We start from the raw sequence: 26,026 nt of genomic DNA on the forward strand, positions 1-26,026 counted from the left end.
CCTGACAGTGATTTGGGTTCTGGTTTTTGAGGTATATGTAGAAATAAATACAGACTTCCAAAAGTCCATGGAAAATTTCCCTTGCCCCATAGTTTTTTTTAATATATATATATATATATATAATTTTAAAACAACAAACTAAGCAACATTTTAAAATGCCCACTGCCATCCATCCAGGCAATTCCAACTCAAAATAGGTGGTCCTTAGGAGCAAAAGATCATGTTACAGACTACACTCACTCTGAGAGGCCCAAAAGAGAGACAGCCACTGGCTGGACTGGTTCCAGGAAGCTGAGTGAGTGGGACACCTCAGGTGAAAGGTAAAGAATGGGTACAATATATGTAGGTACATAAGAGACTTGAGGGGAAGAGGGAGAGCATTTCCACATGAGCCAAAGCATTTTTCTACTTATTTTAACTCTCTCACATCAAAGGGATGTCTGATGATGCTTTTTTATAATAAACAAACTAGTTGCAGGAGTCACTTTTGACTCATGATGACAGTTGTGTGTCAGAGTGGCACTGTGCTCCATAGGATTCCAGTGGCTGATTTTCAGGCAGGAGATCACCAGGCCTTTCTTCTGAGGCACCTGTCTATGAACTCAACCTTCCATTTAGAAGCCAAATTGATGAACTATTTGCACTATCCGGGAACTCTGGTCAGCCATATAAACACAGACCAAACCCATTGTTGTGAGGTCCATGGTGATGGACAGGGAGTCTATCGGACAAAGTAGAACTGGTTTCCATGGATAATCTTTACGAAGCACACTGCCACCTTTTCCCCCTGCAGAGCAGCTGGGGCATTCAAACCGCCAGCTTTCGGTTAGTAGTCAAGCACTTAAGCCCTTGTACCACTTGGGCTCCTTGTTAAATAGCCCAGTGATCATAAAATAAGCATTGAAGACAAGTCCTCCAGCCCGACATAATTAAAAAATAAAAATAACAAAAGGACAAACTCTCATGCTCACCCCCCACCTGTGTGGTGCTCACTAGACATTCTATTTGTGTGGCAGTCAACTCACTGAGGAGAGAAGTGGCTCAAGAAGGCAAGGAGGTCGCAGGGTGTTAAATTCAATCTCCTTTATTTATAGGAAGATAGGCTACCATGAAAATCAGTCCTTTGAGCCCAGAGTCCAACTTTACAGAACCTCATTATTGCACTGGATTTGGAACCCAAGGGTAAGACCCGTTTTGTAAACTGTAAGAATGTAGCCTCCCATCCTCCCACGTAACACAGGCAAAGCCCCAAACTCAGTGCTGTGAAGGCAGTGCACGGCCACTCTGGGTGGCAGAGAGCAGAACAGCCCCACAGCAGTTTGGGTTTTGTGTGGGGTTGTTTTTATGTACTCGTATGGAAGCAGATCACCAGGCCTTTCTTCGTGGAGTTGCGGGCTAGCTTTGAACCAGCAGCTTTTGAGTTAGCAGTTGGTTGGTAACTGCTTGCGCCACCGAGGGACCTTGTACCATGAACAGGGGAGGTAAATTCTGATCTACCGCAAAAGTCTCTAGGTCCATATGTAGCCCATGTCCACTGTACTCAGAAGGATATGCCAGCAGACACAGCACTGAACTGAGATGGAAGATAAGAGCCGAGAGAGCACCTTTGTATTTCACAATAATTATTTTCCTTTGTGGCTTTATTTGTTTCTCCATGGGACAGAAAATAAAAAGGCTGAGCTACATAAACCACAGCTGTGGGCAGGAGGGAGGGTAGTGAGGGGCAAAATGGAAGCAGAAGGAGCTGCTGGCTGTGCACCAAGCCTGTCAGGTACATGGAAGGAAATGTACTTCTTCAATGAAGGAGACACCATGCTGTGAAACTCTTCGAGGAGGGATTTGGATGGGCCCATGGCTCTGTAGTATCCCAAGAACGTTCTTTCATAGATGGTTGTTTAATATGGATCATCCGTGCTGAATCAAAAACAAGAGATTATAAATTAAACGAAGGCATTTAAAATGGCCAAAAATAAAACAAATAACCAAAGTGCGGCTAGTAAGGAAGCATGTTATCTAAAGGAAAGGAGCAAAGGGCATGTCTTTCCGTTTCCGGGGCATCTCCTAAAGCAAATTAATGGGAAGCGAACCCCAGAGCAGTGCACGCCACCCCCAGCTCATGTGGAAACACAGGGTCTGGCATGGTCGGTTTGGGGCTAAGGGAGAAGGGGAGATTGTGTCTTTCTAACAGGCTCCCCAGCGAAGCGGATGCTTATGACGGTACTCCGAAGACCTACTTTGAGAAGGACATGTTTGGTAGATTTTGAACCGTGGAATGCCAGAGATGCTAACAAATGAATGCTCAAAGACATCAGAGTGAGTGAAAACTCTTGAAAAGGTATGTTGGTAGTTCTAATAGCCTGGCTCTGATGAGATACAACTTAAGGTTCATGAAATAAATGACACCTTTTTGTGGAATACAATTGGTCTCATGTTCTTGGAAATGACAGGGGAGAGCCAAATATGGTATATTTTCATGGCACCTTTGCAAAAGAGAATCACGTTCTGAGACTCAGCTCTCAGGATGAACTGCCAGCGTAAACCACAGTTCAGCACCTGCTAACGTATCTGCCACTATGAGAAGAAAAAAAAAAGTCTTTCCGAAGACAAATTTCTCTTCCTCTGAGACTGGCATTGCACCTTCCTGTGTATCTTGGGTGTAGCTTTTACCCAGGCAGAATTTAGACACTAGAAACCAAATGAGGTGATAAATAGGACTAGTTTGCAGAAGAGTCAAAATAACCTAACCAGAGTTAAAACCACAAATGCCCAAGGAACCACTCATTCACCAAACAAAAGCTTGGAGGAACAAGCATATAAGACTGTGAGAACGACCTCCATATAAAAAAAAAAAGACACGAGGTGTTTTTCAACCTTTGGCTTGTTCTAGAAATACGCCCTACTTCTTCTACCCCACCCATCCTCATTGTCATAAGACAATGGTTTCAATTTGAGAGAAGAGAGAAAGATCACATTGCTGTGGGAAAAGGGTGTCTAGATTGTAAGCCTATCCTGGGAGTCAAGAGTCAAGATTCCAGAAGCATATGGGGTTAAGGGCATAATCTCTGAAACCAGATGGGTTCAAATCTCAGCTTCGCCTCTTATTCAATGGCCTTGAGCTAACTATTTCATTTCTATGTGTCTCTGCCTGTAAACTGGGGGTGTTAATTGAACCTGTATCACTGGCTATGGAGCCTTGGGGGCACAGTAGATTAACACCCAACAGCTAACTATAAGGTCAATGGTTTGACCCCACCATTTTCTCTGTGGGAGAAAAATGAGGCTGATTCTCTATTTATATATACCCTTTGAAACCTAAAGGGGCAGTTCTACCTTGTCCTAAAGGTTCAGTTTGAGCCAGAATTGACTAGATGGCAGTGGCTGTGAATGAGACCCCATTGGGTTATAGGAAATAGTTAGTGATTGAAAACCTATAAAATACTCAGAACTGTGTCAAGAATGAAATAAATATTTATTATTATTAAGGTGCTCAGGCCTGCATGAAAATGACTGTAAGTAGCTCAACTATAAAGAGTACTTGAATGTTTTATCTACCATGATCCTTTCCAGATCTGAAATTCTATGATCCTATAAGTTAAAGTAAATCTTGGTCAATAAATGAGAGATTTCTCTTCAAAAGCAGTTAGGCAAATCATTCTTCTATGCTAGTTTCTTCTAGACAATCTAGTGAATTTCAAGGCACTGGTTAACAGTGCTATCCTTCGTTCTAACCTCTCTTGCATAACTCTTCCAAACTCCATGATCTCTAGACAATTCTACCACTGACCCCTGAACATTCCATTCATAGTCCCAACCACAAAGTCACTGGTTTGAACCCATCAGCAGTTCTGAGGGAGAAAGATGAGGCTGTCTGGTCCGGTAAAGACTTAAAGTCTCAGAAACCAAAGGGGTGCTCCTACTTTGTCCTTTAAGGTCAGCTATGAGTAGCAATGACTCAGTGGCAGGAGTAGGCCATTCCTGCGTTTTCTTCATTTCCTCCTCTAGGTCGCCACTACTGCTTCTCTCCACACACCTCTGTCCCATCCATCATGCAACCTAGAGTCCGCCTGCTTGTAAGCTCTTTATAGTCGCCAGGCCAGATGGCCTTTCCTGCCCTCCAAATGGAATTCATCAGCTGTGACCACACTGCTTTGATGGCTCTGGGTTCCCCCTTAGTTTCTTGACTTTACTTCCCAACAAATTCATAATCTTACTGAGGTCAGACGCAGGGACGCACTCCTGTTGGTGTCTGAATCAGGATTCCCATGATTCCCATACAAAGCCATTCAATAAACAACCATTGATTGCTTCATTGTAAAAATCAGTGAACCCTTAAACTTAACATGACAATTAGCTTACAGTAGTAATTAACTTCATGCCAAAGCTCCCCGTGCCAGCACCTCTAATAACAGTTGAACTGATTTACTTCCATCGGTTGTTGCTATGTTGTTGTTAAGCGCTTCCGGTCAGTTCCCACTCATACTGACTGTGTGCTACAGAAGGAAACCCTGCCCCAGTCCTGTGCCATCCTCAAGGCCTTTGATACGTTCGCACCCATTGTTGTCGCCGCTGTGTCTATTCACCCACTTCCATCTACGGCAACTAAAACACAGATGGTTCCTGTGGCCAATGCTTAGATTGTGGCAGAAACGACTTTCACTGCGTGTGGGCATGGGGTGATTGTCCTACTCTGACACCGAGTGGGTGTGAGCTTGAAAGAAATCTCTCCGTCTTGTGGGTTTCCTTCCCACCTATACTAATGAAGAGAAGATAGTGTAATAAAGTAATAATTAATCTCTTTTGACCTTGTGCCCCATTCAACTGCTACCTAACACCTCCTTTTTATCATAGCTGAACTTTCTGAAGAGCTGTATGCCCTGCCTCTACATTCTCTTCCCCACTAAGCCCTATCCATCTGACTTCCGCCATGCCTTCTACACTGAAAATGGAGACCCCCACTGGTGCCCTCCTTACAGCCAGTGGAAACTGACAGGCTCTCCTAGCAGCATTTGAAACTGTGGCCAGTCCCTTCTTTCCTGACCATTCACAAAACTATACTCATTTTTCTTCTACCTTTTGGGCAGCATATTCCCATTCTCCTTTCCCTTTGCCCACTTTACAGTTAATGATGCTCCTCGGGTTCCAGCCTTTCTCCCAATCCCTTCTTCCATGCTCACACTGGAGGCCATCCACTGGCAATTATACCTACACCTCTGGCAGCAATTACATCCCAGAATGTGAGGACCTCCACATATCCTTCTCCTGCGTAGAATCATCCCCTTGTGCTGTGGATAGGTCCAGTGGACTATGAATGAAGCCTAGATGTCTGAAGTTCACCATGGACAAAACTGAGCCCCTGATCCTCACCTCTAAACATCTTCTTTTGTGATCTCTTCCCAGCAAATGCTACCACCACCCACCAAATCCCAGGTTAGAAATGGACCCATTTCTTGACTTCTCTCTCTCTCTCTCAATTAATAAACATGCTCTATTCTATTAATTCTGCCTCCTCTTATCTCATGTACTCATCATCACTGATATTTCTCTAGACAGGCCAATAGCTGCCAATGCCTACAAAACCACGCTCGCTCCAGTCTCACCCGTGTATGCTTGCCAGCGTCATTCTCTTAAGGTGCAAGTTTCAATATGACACTCGCTTTCTTAAACCCCTCTAGGGAGACTCCAAAGATTTGTTTGTTTTTCAATGTGGTACATAACTTCCTTCATGATCTGGCCTCTGCTGTCTAAATTTCCCCCCATTTTCTCTTTTGCGCACTGAGCTGCCCTCCCCTGAAGTAGTCAGAGCTGCTCAATAAGGATTTGGTTGGCTGGCTGGCTGGTGGTCAAGCACTCAGCAACCATCTCACTTCATGCCCAGGCTTTTCAAAGGAGCTCAGGTGTGCAGCTGGGTATTCTGAATGCTACCAAAGTCTCATCTCCATAATCATTTTTCCTAGCACTCAGGGACAGCTTGGAAGACAGGCCTCATGGTGAGCTGTTTCTGAAAGGTCACAGACTTAAAAGCCCTCTGGAGCATCTCACACACACAGGGTGGCCATGAGTTGAAGTAGTCTGAACAACAACTAATAACAACAGTAGCAACAAATGTGTCCGTACTTCTGAAAGCCAATGCTCATCAAAGCTGTGGGTGTTTTTGTGCCAGGCTTGGAAGGTCCAGGATATGGAATGTTACCTTCTTCTTAGGGTCTCGAATACTCTAGTTTCTCCAAAAACCTTTGTTGAATTGAATACGTCTTTAATATGTTTGGCCCTCATGTTCAGCGGGGACAAAAATATACCGCAATTCATCAAAGAAAATTCAGAGACAATTAGAACAGTTCCCTTGACACACTGCTTTCTTTTAGATCTTGCTTGTTCCTTCTGGAAACTTCACTTGGACAGGACCCTGGCATGAATGTGGTGAATGGTGCAGATGTAGCTCGTGTCAACAGGAAGCCTCAGAAGGGATGTAAAGGAGGAATCTATAGATGAGGAAATCTCACACTATTATAACTTACCTTTGCTGAGACTTCTTGCCTGGAAAAAAGAAAGAAGATAAAATTAAGATATGGCATCAACACAAAATAGACAATTTCCACTTTTTTTTAAGTAAAGGAGGCAAGAGATTCCTGCCCTCAGAACCATCTTGTGAAATGTAACCAGCATGTTTTATACAGACTCCATCTATGGATATGTGGTTATGAGGGTCTGGCTTAATCTTCCAATTCAAACAGTGGTAGACACTTAGGTAAAACAGATCCATTGATGCAAGGGACTGGCTCTCTGAGTTCAATTCCACTGTGTGTGCTGTTTATAAAGACAAACATCGGCACTGAATTGGGTGATGGGCAGACCCAATATGCCCAGTTACTTGTTGAGCTATTCCTGATTGGTTCAGCTATCTCATCTTACCTGTGGATTCCTTTTCAAAAAAATATCTGTGTGAGCCATTTCTTGACTTTTTATCCTAGTGACCTCATACAACATTTGTCCTTCTGTGACTGACTCATTCACCCATCGTAATGTTGGGAGGTGTTTCGCAGATTCATCGTTGTTCTGTAATGTTACATAGAATTCTATTGTGTGTCTGTCAGAGCTTGTTGGTCCCTCCATTCAATGATCTACTGCTATGCATCTGTTTTACCTGTACGCACATATGCCATCATGTCCACATCCCCGAGGATCTTCTCTTGGGGAATCCACAACCTGTTCTCAGTGGTAAGAGCTATACAGCCTCATCTGAGTAACGGATGGTTTTTAAATCTACAAGCACAGTCAATGCCCTCACTGGTTGTGTTTCCTTTTCTCCCTGGATGCGAGAATCGCAGAGTCAGACTAAACCCTCTCCTACGGAACTCATTGGCCTTTGCAACACATATTTTTGTGTCCCAACTTCATTTCTGGCTCTAACTTATTTCTGTAGACTCATTTTTCCTTCCCTTTCCTGCATGCTAATTTTAATTTGCTGTGTTGAATACAATTTCTAAACTGTCCTGCACTCTTTTTGAGAAACAAAAACATGGTACAAGTAGATACGTGAATGAATTGCAGCAGTTAGCTCCAGAAGAAATAAAGAAGGAAAAAGAGAACTCTGAGGAGAGACAGCAAGGTGGAGGCATACTATTCAGTGACAATAAGCCAAACCCACCCACTGCCATCAACTCTATTCCAACTCAACTTATAGAAGCAGACAGCTTCATTTTTTTTCCCCTGAAGAGCACCTGGGGGGTTGAACTGCTAGCCATGCAGCTAGCAACTCCGGGCTTAACCCTTTGTACTACCAGGGCATCTTGCCTATAAACAAGAGCTCTAGAATCATCGACCCAGGTGCAAGTTCTCTTTGCCCCTTGTAGTATGTCTTTGAGCAGTACTGGTTCTCTCTGCACCACAATTTCTCCACCTGTAAAGCCACACCAAAACCAAATACTGCCATGAAGCAGATTCTGGTCTGAAGAGGATACTAATCATATCTTCCTCATTGAGTTGGCTAAACTATTAAATAAGAAACTATGTTCTACATAGTTAAGCCAGGGCCCAACACTTAGTGCTCCATTAGTAATTGCAGTTCTAAACCTTTCTTCCAAAACTAAATCTGTTGATGGCATGAGCCAAATACATGTGCACACGGAGACACAAGTTTGAACTGATTTTAGGTTCTATTTATGTATCTTCCTATAAATATATTTTTTTCTTTTAGGAACAACAAAACACACAGCAATAAATAAAGAGCAGTCTCTACTGAGAGGGTTTATTTTGGGGGAAAAGGGGAACTAAGGGGGAAAGTGCTCAGTTTCATACTTTATTCTAACCCTGCGTGCTGATTGTGGTAAAAAAATTCTTCCTACCATGGAAAAAAACCATTAAATACACAGGCTGGTAGTTCTAAGGAACACATTAAAAAAAAATCTTTGGCCTTGATATGGGACTTTTAGGGAGCTGGTCTATATAAAGAAGGTATCTGGCGCAAATGATTTGCACTCAGTGGCAATGTGGGTTAAGCATTGAGGTGCTAACTGCAAGATTGGAGGTTCAAACCCACCAACCACTCCTTTAAAGAAAGGTGAGGCTGAATGCTCTTGTAAAGATTTACCATCTTAGAAACCCTAGGGAATAGTTCTACTCTGTCTTACATGTAGTTACTAGAAGTCAGAATCAAGTTGATGACTGGGTTTTCAGTGGGTATCAACCTAAAGGTTGACCTGTAGACAGGCTTCTATAACAACATTGAACCCAGTAAATCCTATGACACAACTCTGTTTTGTAACACATGGGGTTACCCTGGGTCAGATTCAGTTGCGCAACAATGATTTTGTTGTTGTTGTTTGGTTGGTTGATTTTCGTAGCGCTGTTTGGCCCAATAGTGCTACTGTCTTGGTTCCCTTGTTTTCAAAGGGTCGGTGACAAGGGCTTCTCAGAATGATGGTGTTAGAAACACAAGGTGCTTCTAGACAAGCCTCTGTACAGAGGAGCACATTTCTGGGGCCCTCTTCTCAATACCAAGTTGACTTGAACAGGGATCAAGGGATCAATTCAGAAGGGCCGTCCAAGTTCAGAAGGAGAAGGTCATTATCTGGTCATTTCATTGTCTGTTATGCTCCAAAGAGTCAACTGTCTCCTTTCTCCTCAACCCCTCTGAACCCCAAAAGCCTAAACAATCCTCAGAGCAGATGCAAACTGCATTTAGAAAGGGGGATTCAAAGAGACTCTCTTTCCATTCTGTTTTTTTCTATGAACTTTTTGAAACTGCTTTGTACACAGCATTTTTTTTAACTTTTATCACTGCAAATTCACCCACTACATTAGGCACAAGAAAAGTTAGAGGGACTTATCCTAGGAAACTTTAGCTATTTCTAACATTGAAAAATAATCTCCCTGCTTCCGAGCGCCGGCGAAACCACTGAAATACCGGGAACACAAAGCCATTGTGTGTTCGAGAAGACGATGGTGGAAGGTGTTTTACAAGTGAAGGCTAAATGTTATGATCCGTTGACCCTTGAGGCGTCTGCTCTTTCGGTTGGCATAGCTGTGACTAGCTTAAGTGCCCGTTTTCTGCTTCCTGTTTGCCCCACACTGATTCCCACAGCGGGGACATGCGAGTTCTCAAGTTATCAGTTTGTGATCTTGTACAGAAATGACTCCAAGGTAAAAAAACCCAAAAAAACAAAAACGCAAAATCAACCTCACTGCTTCTCTTATCACTGCTTATACATCAGGGTTGGCCTGCTAACCCCGCTACAAACTGCACTTGACTTTGATTCCATTCTCTCTCTGCTACACACAAGCATATGCATGCACACATCCGCCCACCCCACCACACACACTTTTGGAATTTGGGGGTAACTATCCCCCTTATGAAGGTAGTTTACTATTTCAGAGTCCTTGAAGATTACTTAGATAATAGCCACCTGATCCCAGAGGACAGGTGTAATTGCCCACTATGTTCTCCACCTGCTCGGCTCTGCCACCATCACTCAAGGTAAGAGGAAAGAAAGGGTGACTGGAGTCAGGCTGCAGACAGAGGCGAGGGGAATCAAGATCGGAAGGAATATGTCATTCTTTTGTCTTAGAGCAGAGCAGTGCTTGGGTGCTTGTGGCTGTTACGGCTGTGGAGTTGATTTTGACTTCTAGCAACCCCCCGAGGGCAGACTGCATGCTCCAGAGGGTTTTCCTGGCAGCAATCTCCAAGAAGCCATCACCAGATCTTTCTCCCTCAGAGTAGCTATATGGGTTTGCCAACCTTCCCTTTCGCTTCCAAGTGCTTAGCTTTTGCACCACAGTGCTTCTTAAGCACTTAGTGAGTTGTTATGACATAGTGTGTTTCAACCTTAGCACATTTCTAACAGCAAGGCATAGCTATTGTGACTGCTCAGTGTTCTCCAGGTACAACCCCCCCCCCCACACACACACATTGATTGTACTCCTCTTACTGCCTTTCTGGGTTGGCTCAACTTTTAGGGTGAAAGATCAGACCATACTGGGAGACCATTGGGATTGATCGATAATATTACGACAATTGCCAATGTGGGTAGAGCTCAGCTTTAGTCTACCATATTCAGGAACAGAGAGCACATTGATTTGAAGGAAGTGAAATTAAAGTGCTCACCAACTAGAAAAAGATGAAAAGGTGGGACAGAGCAGATGTTCTGCATTGTTTGAGGCCATCCAGAGCTCCTGACCTCGAGTTACTCATGTGTTAAAGCTGCCTGATGGACATGGATTTCACCATCTTGAATGTGCCCACTGAGTGGGTGCTGTCCAGTGTGCTGCCAGGGCTTGGTCACACGCTGGAGAAGGGTGGGGAACAGGATCTGATGAGGTGCCCTCTACTATTCCGGGCAGCAGATAATCCGCTTCGCAGAGCAACCCTCCTCCATCACTGTCTTCTCCAGCCAGGTGGAGGGACCTCTGAAGAGCTCCTTATTTGGGATGAGTTTCTTGAAAACCACAGTGCATCTTAGATTCACTTCCTAGTGGAATTGCAGCCCTGAAATCAAAGGCATGTAGGCCCTTACATGACGATGCTTGTGCGTCATTTTACTTCAAATTAATGAAGAGTTCAGAACAGTGAGAATGTCTGATTCATGGCAGTTAGCACCGTAACCAGGCACCTTGAACATAGTATTTTTGAAATGTTCATTGAGTGGAAAGCAAAAACTCAGGGCACTTGATTTAGTAAAGGTGTGTCCTGGGTTGCTGCTCCCACCTCTGGGACTCATGTCTACATAGCCTAAATCTTAGCAACCTGCTTCAATCGAATCCATCACATATAACTTCCTGTGTGTTTCTTTTTTCTTTCTCCCCCCCCAACTTTAAAGCTGAATTCTTTTCATATGAAGTTAAACCCACGTACCTTTTTTCAATCGCCGTGCCAGCCAAATGATAAATGCCAGGCCAGAGAAGGCTGTAACCATGACCGCCACTGGAATGAAGAGAGGGTTATAATCACCCTCCTTAATCATTGAGAAGCTCCTGTCCAATTCTGAAAGAGAAATCCATGGGACACATAGCATGAAACCACCCACAGTATTTCTTTGATGCCATCGCATGATACTCAATTTTCCCCTCCTTAGATCTCCCATATAAGACCATTTACAGATGAGAACATTAGTATGGGAGGGCCCGTGATGAGTGTGTGCCAGTGTCAAAAACTGGGCCAGGCTCCTTAGGCTAATGTCTATACAAGATGGAGCCTATGGTTTGTGACCCATGGAATTCTGAAGAGATGGCTCTACAGTTCTTGGCAAGAAGTAGTCATGAAGTATTTCATTCCATGACCTTGTTGAACTGTTAAGATGGATGCTGAAACACAGCAAAGGGTTAAAAGGTCTAATACTACTATAATAAAAATAAAAGTCCATAATATGAACCAGGTAACTGATTTTGCAGACAGCACAATCTTGCTTGCTGAAAATAAGGACTTGCAGCTCTTGCTGATGAAGATCAAGGATTGCAGCCTTCAGTAAGGATTGCAACTCAATGTAAAGAAGCCCAAAATCCTCACAACTGAACCAATGGGTGACATCATGCATGATAAACGGAGAAAAGATTGAAGTCAAGCATTTCATCTTGTTTGGATCCACAGTCAATGCTTGTGGCAACAGCAGTCAAGGGATCCAAAGATGAGTCGCATTAGGTCAACCTGCGGCACCCGCCCCCTTGTGCAGTGTTGACAAGCAAGGATGTTACTTTGAGAACTAAGATGAGCCTGACCCAAGCTGTGGCGTTGTCCATGGTCTCCCAAGCATATGAAAGTTGGATATTGAATAAGGGAGACTGAAGAAGAATGGAGGCATTTGACTTATAGCGCTGGAGAAGAAACTTGAAAGTAACTTGGACTGCAAAAAGAATAAACACATCTATCTTGAAAGAAGTACAGCCACCATGTTCCTAAGAGGCAAATATGATGAGACTCCATCTCATGTACTTTGGACAGGTTGTCAGGAGAGACCAGTCCCTGGAGAAGGACATCGTGCTGGGTAAAGTGGAGGGGTGGCACAAAAGAGGAAGGCCCTCAACCAGCTGGATTGGCACAGTTGGCTGCAACCTTGGACTCAGTAAGAGCAAGATTGCCGAGGAGGGCGCAGGAGCAGGTAGTGGGCCGTTCTGCTGTACACAGGCTCGCTGTGTGAGAACTGACCCGGCGGCACCTAACAACGACAGCAGCAACAGGTTTGCATGTTGGCACGAGGCTTACCTGTGCCCCTTATGCTTCGTGTTGCTTTGCTTGTCCTTTTCAGTTGCTTCTATTCCCACCCTCAGACATGCAATGACGAGGAGCCTCCAGAATCCAGAGCATCCAATCAGAAGGTACCTATTGGCTGGATGTGGAAATGGATATTCCAAACCAAGTGAATTGCTGTCCAGTCCATTCAGGCTGGGGCACAAATGGTTGGTGCACATCTATTAATCTAAAGGCTGGAGGTTTGCAGCCATTCATAAAGGCCTGCCCCTCCGTTTCTGTAAACCTGAGAGCCAAGAAAACCTTCGGGAGCAGTTCAACTGTACAAAGCTGCAACTCAAGGGGGTGGGCGGGAGGGTTGGCTTGAAAAATAGATGATAACCAATTTGAAATGGAAACGTCCCCACTGAGCTTGATCTCCCAAGGACCCTGATGGCTCCTCACCATTCCCAAATTCCACTCCTTGACCCTGGGCGACTAGGCAATCAGATTCTCTAATAGTCTCTACAAACCAAGATCAACTCATTGCCATCAAGTTGAGGCCAACAAATAGCAACCCTATAGTAGAACTTTCTTTGTGAGTGTCTGAGACTGTAACTTGTTTACAGGAGTAGAAGGCCCCATCTTTTTCCTGTGAAGCTGACTGGTGGTTCCAAACTGCTGACCTTGAGGATCGCAGCCCAATGTGTAACCACTATGACTACAGGGTTCCTGATACTCTCTATAGATGTTGCCCATTTAGAGACATTTGCCTTGGCTGCTACAGGGAACTGTGGTAATATAGTAAGTACTGTGTTATGCTGCTAACTACAAGGTCAGCAATTCAAGTCCACCAACTCCTCCGAGGGAAAAAGATGAGGCTTTCTGCTCCTGTAAAGGTTTACAGTCCTGGAAACCCACAAAAGCACTTCTATCCTGTCTGATGGTCACTGTGAGTCCGAATTGACTTGATGGCAGTGAATGTAGATTTTGTTATTGTTGTTGGCAGATGTCGTAGAGAGGACTTGGGTAGCTATTTTTCGTGTGCTAATTATTGTTGTAAATGTATATGCAGTTTCAATAGTCATATGCTAATTCAATATGCAACTGTTTAGCACTTATTTTCATCGCCCCTCTTATTAGGGAGAGTATATAAAGATCAGGAAAACATAGTCCTTCTCCTGCAAAAGTAGAGTTGGGAAAAATCAGTTTTGTGTTAAAAAATGCCCATTATTTGGGGGAAAGAGATTGTCATTAATAACCTTTGTAAAGGCATTTCAAGGGACTAACAAAGAATTCAGATATCATGGAGTATATAGGAAGAGAAGGGGTAGAGACCACTAAGATGTGGAGAAAAGGTGAGAATTGGCCGAACCCACCCCCTTCCCCCAAAAAAGAAAGAAAGAGATGACTGTTACTAATAAAAGGAACGAGAATTGCAAAGTGAGTTAATGAGTACACGTGTACTTTCCAGCCACGTACATTCAATAAAACACAATTTAAAATTCAATAGATCTTTCCGGATCATCTGTTTGGCGAGCACTTCCATGTTGAAGTCTGCAGGATATCTGATCACACTTACTCACTTTGACAGATTGGTCTAGGGTTGGACCAGTTTCCAGATGATCCACAGATGGTTTCCTTCTCCCCAGTTAACTCAGTTCCCTCTGAGCAGCTGAAGGTGCACTTAGAGGTAAAGCTGAAGTCTGCCAAGGTGTGACTACAGTCCATGGTCCCCAAATCAGGTGCTGCTAATGGCTCGCACTGAATCACTTTAAGGAAAGATTAAACAAATAAAATTAAAATCATTGTTTCTGGGTAGCTAGCTTCTCTTGAGCAAAAGTTTTCAACCAAAATGCGTCACTCAACTATGAAACCATCCACATTAATGTTCTAGAAATTCCTTCTAATAATGCTTACAGACTTTTTTCCCCCTTGAAAATCGTGGACAGAGAAGAGATGGAGATGAACCAGGAGCACAGCACAGCATGAGAGGTGGAGGGCAGGGCCCCACTCTTGGTTGCTATGCAACTGTGGAGGTTCCCTACGGAAGTGCCGTGCCATTTGGCCTCTGCATGAGTGGTCCTATGGAACCTTCTTAGTGAATGTTGAGAATACTCACCTTTCTGCATGCTCTACAGTCTCCTAATGTAGGTTTGGAAAAAAATCCCCATTTCCCTAGACGAAATCATTCAATTTCTAAAAAATGTAGCACGTTGAATTAGGCATAAAAACAAGCATATGTATTTAAAGTTTTTCATTTTTTACATTTAGAAGAGGACATTTTTGCTTTTAGAGCAGTTGTCTCTCTGTATGGCATTCAAGGAGGGGGAAAAGTTAAAGCATCAAACAGGTAAGACAACCAGAACAAGGCCCTGTCCTCTGTGGAGAAAACGGTTGGGGTTAAGGAGGGCACCACATAAAGTAGTGGTCCCGAGAGGAGAAGAAAGCTGAAACGAGGCAGGTCACAGTAAGAATGATGATGTATGTCATGACAAAATGAAAAATTAATAAAAACAGACATCAGCAAAACTTCACAGCATTGGTATAACTTGTCTACACCCTGAGATAGTATCAGAGGTGACAGGATATTTGGTTGCTATTTTTGTTGGGGGTTTTCATTTTTAATTTTAGTAACCTCTTTGAGAAGCATCAGTGTACAATCTAATTTAGCAAGACTCAGCTGTATTTTCTCAGCGCCTAAACCCAGGACCTCCACGACCAAGCCACATGTCGGAACAGTTACTCACCCTGACAGGATGGTTCTAGAGATGACCAGTTCCCAGATGGTCCACAGGTGGTTTCCTCTATCCCCATTAGGTCTGTTCCCTCAGAGCAATTGAAGGCACAGTGTGAGCTAAAGCTGAAGTCTCCGAGGGGGTGAGTACAGGCCATGGTGCCCAGTTCTGGGGCCTCCACAGGTGTACACTGAACCACTTCAATGAGAAAGGAGACAGAATAGTCTCAGTGGTGTTAAGAGGACCTGATCCCTGGGTTTGAAACGCAGCTCTGCCACTTGATAAGCAAGCGTCCATAAGCAAGGCTCTTTAACAGCCCCCCCATCCCCCACCTTCACTTTCTTTATCTATAAAAAAAGATAGTGATAATTATACCAACTTCAAAGAATGGGTTTGGGAATGAAAAAATGTAATGCAAGGCAAGCTACTTTGAACCTAGCTTGTCTCATAGGAGTTCTAAGTAAATCTAAAGTCTGATTTCTCGAGCCTTGGTGGCCATGTGAGTTATGCATCGGGCAGCTACTCACAAGGTCAGCGATTAGACTCCATCGGTCTGCTGTGGGGAAGAAAGATGGTGTTTTCTGTTCCAATACAGATTTTCAGCCTTGGAGACCCAAAGGAGTGGCTCGACTCTGTCCTATAAGGTCGCTGAGAGTTACCATGGAATGGATGACTATGAGTTTGATTTGAGGTTTTAGTCTTAATCTTATCTTTGGTTTTATGTGAGCAGAGAATTCTAGATTTACATGGGAATGATCAGTTCAGCTTTGGAAATAACTATCATAGCGGAGCTCCTCAGTATATTAGAACAAACGTGACTTGAAAGTTAAAGACTTCATTTTAGATCCCGCCATGTAATTTGGGCGCACATTCAAACTCTTGTGTTTTGTTTTCCTTTCTAACAAATCTTAGTCATTGCTCTGATCTCCCTCTTATGATCGCGAGGAACAATTTTGACCTTTTCTACCTATAGTACAAATCCAAATTATAGTAGATTATATTGTCTAATTCAGTTCAGTCCCTCCATCAAGTCACTGGTCTATTGAAGGCATGATGCTGAGTCCGACAGCTGTGCTGGTAAGCAGGGCAATGACCTCAGGGAAATACCAGTGTATCAGGGTAGACAGAGACGCAAGCAGGTTTGTTTCAACTACGTGGGATGAATAAGAAATATATGAAACTATAGGGAAATAGAAAAGGATCCTCGCCTATCTTGTAATGAGCATGAAGAAGCAGTCCCTACACTATGACTTTTAGATGACGAAGTGTGTTAGATGGAAAATGAGGGAGAAGGCCAGGAGCAAAGCCAAGGACATGTGAAGTAGCATAAAGCAAGTGTAGAGAATTCTAAGAAGTTTTTATCCTACCAGAAAGAAGAAGAGGCAGGAAGTAATGTGAGTTAAGCTAAAGAAGAAAACAAACAAGGTAAAATGTTCTTAGATCTTTTCCATTAATTTATTGAGGACCTACAATAATCAAGCATTACTCTTGACCTTGAAGAGCTTAGGTTTCTCCTTGTAGGACAAAAGATGATTAGACCTTAAACAGTGGAAGTTTACCTTGTATCGTATTGGTTCACTATTTGCAATTAATCACACTTCACACATTACAAATAATGTATTCGCAGTTAGGGAAAACAAGCTAACATTGGGGAAGTCAGCTGGGACCCAACTGCAGCCGTCCAGGGGAAAGACAGCGGAGCAATCATAGTAGAGCTGGCAAGTAGGACACAAACTTGGAAAATAATATTAAAGATTAGTAACGTGGTGCCTGGAAAAATGTGAGGAAAAATGAGTCTCACAGGAGAGTGTGCACATAAGTATCACCAAACACCATGGTAAGGAATATAACCATGCTAGTTCGGGACCAGTGAGTTTATAAAATCTTCCAGACATCCTTCAGGATATTTTTTTAGCATATTTTGAGCTCAGACGAGGAGACATGAATTTGCTAGTCATAAACTTAAATTTTTGTTCATCTTAAACATAGATTTGTACTGAAACTGGCTAGACTACACAAGCCTCGTAAAGGCCAGAAAGAAGAGTAACGGAGGACAAGTGTCAGACGCTGAGAAATAAACATTAAAAAACAAAAAAGTAAGAAACAGAAAACCTGACAAACGTTAAAGAGTGAGAGAAAGAAGCAAATGTTTAAAAAGAAGTGAAAAGAGAGCGGCGATGATATACAGGGATTGGGGGAGGGGTGCACAAATGAGGGGGGGAAATACTGAGTAGGAGTCCTGGCTCAGGGATGGAATGAGTTGAGTTAGGTCTGTGGTTGAAGCTTACATTAATTTTGTCTTTCCTTGTCCTTTACAAACACTACCTTTTTTTCTTTTCATAAATTTCCATGTTATACTTCACATGTAGTTATGAAACTCAGCCACCATATATCAAAGGAACTGGTGTTTATTTCAGTAGTGAGGTGACTGGGTCAAAGAGTCCTAGAGTTTGAATCAGTGTATTTTCTCATCTGCATTTCTGCCAGGACGGCTCTGAATCACTGCAGTCCACAACCAGTGGAGCTACTCTCTCTCTCTCTCTCTCTTTCTCTCTCTCTCTCTCTCTCTCTCTCTCTCTCTCTCTCTCTCTCTCTCTCTCTCTCTCTCTCTCTCTCTCTCTCTCCGCGCCAATTCATCCTGCACACCGCTCTACAAAAATTCCCCTTAAAGCAGGAATTAGTACATCGGGGTCCTTCCATTGTCAAATAGCTTCCTTCACTAGGAAGTTTCCAGTCTTCCCAAGCTTATTCCGGTTTCTTTGACTTTCCTTCGAAGTTCATTACGAACATGTGTAATTTCTACTAGTTAACTGTAAATCCCGTAAGGGCAGAATCTACTTTAGATCTGCTTTTGTACCTCCTGAACTACTTACCGCATGTAAATTCAATACATTTATTGTCCTAGTTGGCCCTCCATATCTGCGGGTTCCATACCCAAGATTCAACTAACCCCTGATAGAAAATCTTGGAGGGTTGGAGGCTGATAGAGGGAAGCATTTGAGTGGTCAAAGCAATCCCTCAAAGGCTAAGAAGGAACAATAAAATGATATTTACATAGCATTTACATTGTGTTAGCTATTAGGTAAATAATCTTGATATATAATTTAACGTATATAAGAGGATTTACATACCAAAAAACTAAACGAAAGAAACTCACGGCCATCAAATCAACTCTAATCCGCAGTGCCCCTGTGGGGGCAGGGTAAACTACTCCTGTGGGTGTCTCAGAAGGTGACTCTTGATGAGAAGTGGAAACCAATGTTTTTCTCTTGCAGGGTGGCTGAAGGTTTCACACTGCTGACCTTACAGTCAGCAGCCCAGTGTGTAACCACTGTACCACCAGGAACTTGAGCATGAGATTTCGGTGTCTACGGGGGGAGGGGGGGGGATGGGAGGTGTTGGCAGGGGTGGGGACGGCCAGGGGTGGGTGGGTGGGGAGGGAGCAGGATGTCCTGAAACCAACCCAGAAATTCTCAATGGATACTGAGTGACAGCTAACTGTATACCAAATATACTACGTACCAACTTTATGAACTTTCCTTTTTGATTTTACTCTGCCATGACTTTGAAGGTGTGTGTGTGTGTGTGTGTGTGTGTGTGTGTGTGTGTGTGTTTATTGGTGGTGTGGTGCTTTAGCAAGATTATCTACTGGATAATTTGTCCTGCCTGTATTGTGCACTGAATTGTGTTTCCCTAAATGATGTATTGAATTTCTAGCCCTTGTATCTGTGGAGGTGATCCTGTTTGGAAATAGGAGTTTCACTTATTCTGTTTATGAGGCCACATCAGTGTAGGGTGGATCCTAAATCAACTCACTTCTGAATTTATTATTATTTTTTAAGAAGCATAGACACAGAGACATACAGGGGGAAGACAGACAACAAAAGATGCCAACAATCACCATTAGACACCAGAAACCAGGAGAGAAACTCACAATGGGAATCAAAACAGCCTGGAGCCCGACTTGAACTTTAACCTCTAGAACTGAGAAAATAAATCTCTGTTCTCACAAACTATCCAATTTGTGGTAATTTTGCCATCATAACAGCAATTCACCAAGACACCCTCTAAATGATAAATAGTCTGGTGTCATTCACACTTCAGATTCTAATTAATTCACCAAACTCATGAGACTGGGAGCGCCTCAAGAGTAGCAGTCGATCCACCACCTTCAGCTCCGTAGCGTAGCCCTTATTGCACCTATCCTGGCACCATGTCCTTTGTCAGCGCTCTGAAAGACTTGCTAAAAAGTGAATCGAAGTGTCATGCTGGATTATGAAATCTGGACGGAAAAGAACACACATTGCAAAAGTATAGTTTTTTTTCTCTCTCTCTCTGATGGAAACTTCCCAATTCTCTCAGAATGGCTAGTATCGTTTTGTCCTGGCCAGTTTCTCTAAGCAATTCCAAGCCCTGTGACTGCATAGGAAAAACAACAAAGGGCAAGGGCCTTACCGTACTGACACTGGGGCCCATAGTACCCCGCAGCACAGTTACAGGTGTAATTGTTGATGGTTTCCAAACATTCCCCATGACCGCTGCATGATGAGGGCTGGCAAGAAGCTTTAACGAAATCACAGGGGGGAAATATTCTTAATGTGCTGTATTTTAGTCTTCATAGTCATTTCTTTAGACACAGTTAACATTTTGTCTGAGACTAGTTTAACAAATAGTCATGGTTTCTTTTTGCATTCCTACCACTTTATATAAAAGTCATATGCAACGATTTTTATTTATATAGTATATTAGCCCGAGTATAAAGCCACAATCGTTAGTTTGCACTAAGAATGAACTTACCAATAGCAATACTCTGGAACATAGAAAGGAAACCTTTTAGAACTACATTTCTGGAAACTGTTAGAACTACATTGTTAATTTTAACTTTCCACTTTATTTTAACTTACAACTACTCTTGTAAGTTAAATACTTCCTTGATTCTGGTCATTTCTACAGTGTGACTAGCCATCCCTTGCTTTAGTTTTTTAAGTGAGATTTAAATTCTTTTAAAATCAATTTGCAAAAGACCCACTTCCTGTGTTTCCTGGTTTAAAAATGCTTGGTAGGTTCTGACGGTTTGGGGACTGTTTTAGTGGATTCTGCAGAAATGTTCACGCATAAGGACAGTGCAAGGCCTGGTCCTGGAAAATTACATGGGAGCACAAAGGGTCTGCACATAGAGAGTGACACGGTGGCACCTAACAATGGCTGTTGAATCTGTTCAATGGCCCCATGGGATCTCCACGCTGTAATTGTTACAGGACCAGATTGTCACGTTTCTCCCCAAGGAGAGGCTGGCGGCTTTGAGACATTGGCAGCTGATCGCCTTAACCACTGTATCACCAGCACTCCTCAGTAGCACCTAGCCCCATATTTTTCAGTGAGGAAACCGGTGCTGTGAGTCGAAGTTATCATTTTGCCTATCTCCCTGCTTCCACTCCCCTGCCTGGAAACCAAGGATACCAGCTACCTCGCTCTTCCTTCTTACCTTCAACACGTACACAGCATTTTTATGTCGTTTCACTTGGGGGAATCGTTTTGGGGTGTAAGGTCAGCCGCAAACACCAAAAATGCTCACAAGTGACCTGATTCAGGCTTGGAGGATGAGATTTTTTGGATGAGCCAACAACTTCCCTAACATTTCCCCAAGGTTTGTCCAATCATTCCCACCTGTCCCTGCGTTGGAGCAGGGGCCAGTCTGGTCGCTCCCTACCTGTGTAGCAGGGGCCAGTCTGGTCGCTCCCTACCTGTGTAGCAGGGGCCAGTCTGGTCACTCCCTACCTGTGTAGCAGGGGCCAGTCTGGCCGCTCCCTACCTGTGTAGCAGAGGCCAGGCTGGTCGCTCCCTACCTGTGTAGCAGGGGCCAGGCTGGTCACTCCCTACCTGTGTAGCAGGGGCCAGGCTGGTCGCTCCCTACCTGTGTAGCAGGAGGCAGGCTGGTCGCTCCCTACCTGTGTAGCAGGGGCCAGGCTGGTCGCTCCCTACCTGTGTAGCAGGAGGCAGGCTGGTCGCTCCCTACCTGTGTAGCAGAGGGCGATCTTCGGCTTGTTGCACGCATCATCATTCCACTTGCCTGTGTCCTTGGACCTCTTGATATAGATCTCCACACAGTCTTCCTTGCTCTTCTTGTTGTTGGGCTCCCCTTGCCCCCAGTTCTCTGCTTCTTTAGTGAGAGACTTGTTGGTTCCCACCCAAGTCCAGACCCCTGCTACCTTCCGGATTCCTATCCAGTAGTAAGTGCGCTTAGCAGGAAGTGTATCTTCCAGGTACTCAATTTCTCGCTTGTTCTGAATGGCAACTAAATCCGTGTAACTTTTTTGACAAAATTCTCTAGCCTTTAACCAGTTCATGGGCTTTTCGGAATAATGGTACGTCCAGCAGTCAGTTCCATGATAAGCCACGAAATCTGGAAGACAAAGGAAACAACAGAGATGTGCATAATGTTACAGCTGAGCACAACAGAGAGCTCATCCATGTTGAGCCGAAGGACCTGAGACCGCAGATGAACTCCACGTCTCAGGGCCGCAGAACACGTGGCTGCAGACCTGAAGTAGAACTTAGGCTTTTGGGGTTTTCGCCTCAATCAAATGCTCTCATTCCCAAATTTGGTGACTTTCACAGATTTGTTTTTATAAAAAGACTTTTCCTTCAAAATTCTTAAAAGTGAAATTTTATCTAGGGGATTTGGGAAGCTTGCATTTCATTGATCTAGTGGTTATCAGTCATTTAAAATGCATCTAAGTTTAAAATCCTATAGGAGCAAAACCAAAAACAAAACCCCACTGCCGTTGTGTCTATTCTGATTCACAGCGACCCTATAAGACACGGTAGAACTGCCCTCATAGAGTTTCCAAGGCCTGCCTCTTTCCAGAAGGAGACTGCCGCATCTTTCGCCTTCACAGTGACCGGTGGGTTCGAACTGCTGATCTCTCAGTGAAGCTGACTGCTTAACTACGGTGCCTCCAAAGCTTCTTAGTGATTATCTAAGCGCTTCGGGTACGAGGGCTTAGAGGAAAACTGACAAGCACAACTACTCAATGACTTCACCGATGATATACACCAGCCTAAGCATGTGATACACTATGACATACAGGAAAATCAAAGTTTTCACAGTCATCAACATGTGTTGCATTTCCACAATGTGTAGGGCAAGTACCAAAGAGAACTAGCAAGGAAAACACACACCAATTCTTATACTTTCCAAAAAGTATGAGCAGGGAATAACAGAGTCGAAAAGATACCATTCATCTTGATCAAAATAAATAGATGAGCTATGAATCAAGAGGTGGTAACCAGGGATGATTCGTGAGTAAAGAACATCATGAAATAAATGTTTTGAACAATATTTAAAGAAAATTTTCCGCGAGAGTGAAGTTCCGAAAGAGAAGTAACTTCTTTGTTCACAGAGGTATCTTCAGGACCTGGAACAGTGTTTGCGGTATGGAGCAGCTAGGCCAGCATCCCTGGAATGAGAATGCCGGGCTCCACAGGGGCACAAGCAGGCAGGACACAAGAATGCTTTCAGGAGGGGCCAGAGTAGGCATTCAGAAGCACAGACAGGTAATAGGAAGGCATAAGCTTCGTTAGGAAATGGGAAAGAGGACTCACGTAATTAAAGAATTTTCAAGAGCCCCTCCAAAAAAAATCACATCAATAGGAGAAGGCGGAAAAATAAAACAACAAGCAATAGCTACACCATGGCTCCTGCTCTCAGGAAGTTCTCAGTTTAACTGTAAAACTGACTGTGGTGTAGAATGAACCATTTGCTAATAAAAAAAATTGAAAGTAGAATGCTAAATACTTAGCACGGATTTTAAGTGCCTTACTAGATCTTTCTTCACTGACTGCATTCCTTCATAATTAAACACGTTGGCAGGATTACTAGGATTTGACCCCTGTGGCAAGGGGCCTGGACAGGGGAAGATGGGATGCCAGCTCCTGGTGACCCCGTGTGCTGAGAGCAGAACAGAACCAGGGGACTTGAAGGCTGGACACCTTCAGAAGCAGGTTGCCAAACCTGTCTTCTGAGCTACCTCTGGCTGGGTTCAAACTGCCAACTTTGTGGCGAGTCATCAAATGCACCCCCCCAGGGACTCCTAGGACTTGGTTAGGATTCTGGGAAAGTGCTAAGCTCAGAGGGATACAAGAGACCGTCATTCCAAGGGTAGAATTCATAGCTGTCTCCCTAATAATTGCCCCCAAGACTGTGTACATCTAGTAGTATTTAAGAAAAATAAACCCGAGTAAAAAATGTTTAAGATGCACGAATGCCACAACATACCATAGCAGAGAAGTGTCCAGACCCACAATTTGAAGATGTCCCACAAGCCCCTCTGAAGGCGCTGACATTTCCATGGGAATATCTGCAAATAAAGCACAAAGTTATATAAAATTTATACTCTGAAACCATAAGTTTCCAGCTCTTGAAGAGGCACCTCAACTGGCTTAAAGTGCAAAAAAAAATGTGTGTATCTACTAAGCATATCTGAGGTAATTCCTCATACTGTGAAAAAGTAGCATGAAAGCTTTTCCTCACAACAGATTCATCTTTTTCATGTTGACAATAATTTTCCCACTACCCAATATGTGTCAGTAATTTTTGTACCTATTTTTCTCCTTAGCTGTTGGCTGACGCTACTTGATATTTAGCAGGTATCTTTTAAAAATGCTTCCTGGCAAGCAGTGACCTAATGATGTTGTAACTTTTCTCTTAATTATGACTCAAATATCTAAAGGAATTAGGTAACCCAACAGAAAATTAAAAAGGTAGTTATTTTTTCCCAAATAAAGAGAAATGCATTTTTTAGCAACTCAAATAACAAGATCGCACATTGCTTGCACACATTCAGAAGCACATTTTTCTGAATCACATAATTTCTCATGTAACCACAGTGTTTAGATACAACGATGCTAATTTCAACAAGATAGTACCTCTTCAAGAATCTCAGCAAGATAAAGCCAAGGAGAGAAAAACAACATAACATCTCTAAGAGGCAAAATCTAGGATCACAAAACACATTGTAAGTTTTTCTGGTTGTTTGCTTGCTTTTTATCAAAAGTTAGATGTGTCATTTCTTGCCCTTTACCACCTGCCTCTACCACCCCCAGAAAAGGCTCAGTCTGAGAAGCTAGGACTCTTTGGGGCTGGCAGGCTCACCATGGCTGTGCTCAGTGTCTCCCTAGTTCAGCAGCAGCAGGGGCTCTGGTCCTTGACCCAGGGCAGTGCCACTGTGCTGCATGGAGGCTGTGCTGACCGGACACCAAAAAGGTTTTGCTCTCACATCCTCATCCTCCTTCTCTTCTTACTCCTCCCCTTCCTCCTTCTCTTCTTGCTCTTTTCCCCCACCCCTTTCTTAGCCTGAAGTAACTCTGGTCACTGTGTGGGTTAGGCACAGCTAACCACAGATCTAGGGTCCAAATCCACTTGCTGCTCCTCAGAAAGATGAGACAGATGAGGCTGTTGGCGCCTATAAAGATTGACAGTCTCAGAAACCCTGGGCGCAGTTCTGCTTTGTCTGACAGAGTCACTATGAGTCAGGATTGGTTCCCTGAAAGTGGGTTTTGATTTGTTTTTTGGGTTTTATTTATATGTTTGTGTTTGCTTGACCTCTATTGCATCTCTGGAGAACAATGAGCTGTGCTGACCTAAACCACAGGGCCTTCCCACCCACTGTGGACAATGCTAATTCATACTTAGCCCTACTACAGGACAAAGCAGAACTGCTTCAAGTGGATGGTGGATTTGAACTGCCTTCCTCTAAGCTCAGTGCTTAAGCCATGGCGCCATCAGGGTTCATTTCCGCTGAGCTGGAGCACATTGGTTGTTGCTGCAGTCTCCTCTCCTCTCCTTCCATTCTTTCCCTTTCTTCTTTTTCTCTTTCTCCATTTTCCTATTTCCTTTCTGCCTATTTCTTTCCTCTCACTTGTCCTGTGGTAAACGCTAGATAAGCGCTAGACCAACTCTTAGCTGTCCATGGTAGAAGTCTTGATAATTGCAAGCATCACACTATCAGCTCTATTGGGGACAAAGGTGCAAGGTTGGCCAAACTTGAGGAAAGCGACTTGAGTAATTTTCGTTAGTTCTCCTCCCGTTTTCATTGCTCACTCCCTTAGTGGTAATTCTTGTTCATGGAACTTAACTTCCTAAACTTAAGCCCCCAAAAGAGAAGAAATAGTTTTCTGCTCTTAGGGGAAAGCTCCTTTACACTTCTGGAGTACACAATGTGAGGGAAGTAAGACTTCACATGACCCATATTATGACCTCAAATTCACGGCACTGAACTGCCTAAAAGAAAAGGCCAGATTTCTTGACACAGAAGTGAGATGAAGCACACAGGGGTGGAAGCTACTTTACCAGTGTGTCAAATATCAACGGGGTCACCTTGGTGAGCAAGTTTCATGGGAGTTTCCAGACAAAGAAGAAGGAACAAACTGTCTACTTTGGACGGGCTCGCCACTGGAGACCTCGTGACCAGCAGCCCCACACTGTTAGGGATGGTCCAGGAAGAGGAGCTCCTTGGGGTGGAAGGCAGCTCAAAACCTGTCTGGGCAGAGCTGCCCCTCAAACAGAGTGACCTTGACGACATGACGCTCAAGATCTTCCTGGACCTTCACGCACGGATGGGTCAGGACTCCA

At 43.7% G+C, this 26,026-nt stretch overlaps 1 protein-coding gene across 1 annotated transcript; it reads right to left on the reverse strand.

Moving 5' to 3' along the window:
- Positions 1-1,180: 1,180 nt before the first annotated feature.
- SELL (selectin L) lies at positions 1,181-24,681 on the reverse strand. Its single transcript, XM_075540472.1, has 9 exons — positions 24,548-24,681; positions 23,672-23,753; positions 21,410-21,796; positions 19,849-19,956; positions 15,406-15,591; positions 14,242-14,427; positions 11,348-11,476; positions 6,516-6,534; positions 1,181-1,914 (listed from the first exon to the last, which is right to left on the reverse strand). The coding sequence occupies exons 1-9, from the start codon at positions 24,548-24,550 to the stop codon at positions 1,896-1,898; spliced, it is 1,119 nt and encodes a 372-aa protein (XP_075396587.1). The 5' UTR covers positions 24,551-24,681; the 3' UTR covers positions 1,181-1,895.
- Positions 24,682-26,026: the final 1,345 nt, after the last annotated feature.

This window comes from Tenrec ecaudatus, chromosome 1 (genome assembly GCF_050624435.1).
Source record: "Tenrec ecaudatus isolate mTenEca1 chromosome 1, mTenEca1.hap1, whole genome shotgun sequence".
Classification (NCBI taxonomy): Eukaryota; Metazoa; Chordata; class Mammalia; order Afrosoricida; family Tenrecidae; genus Tenrec; species Tenrec ecaudatus.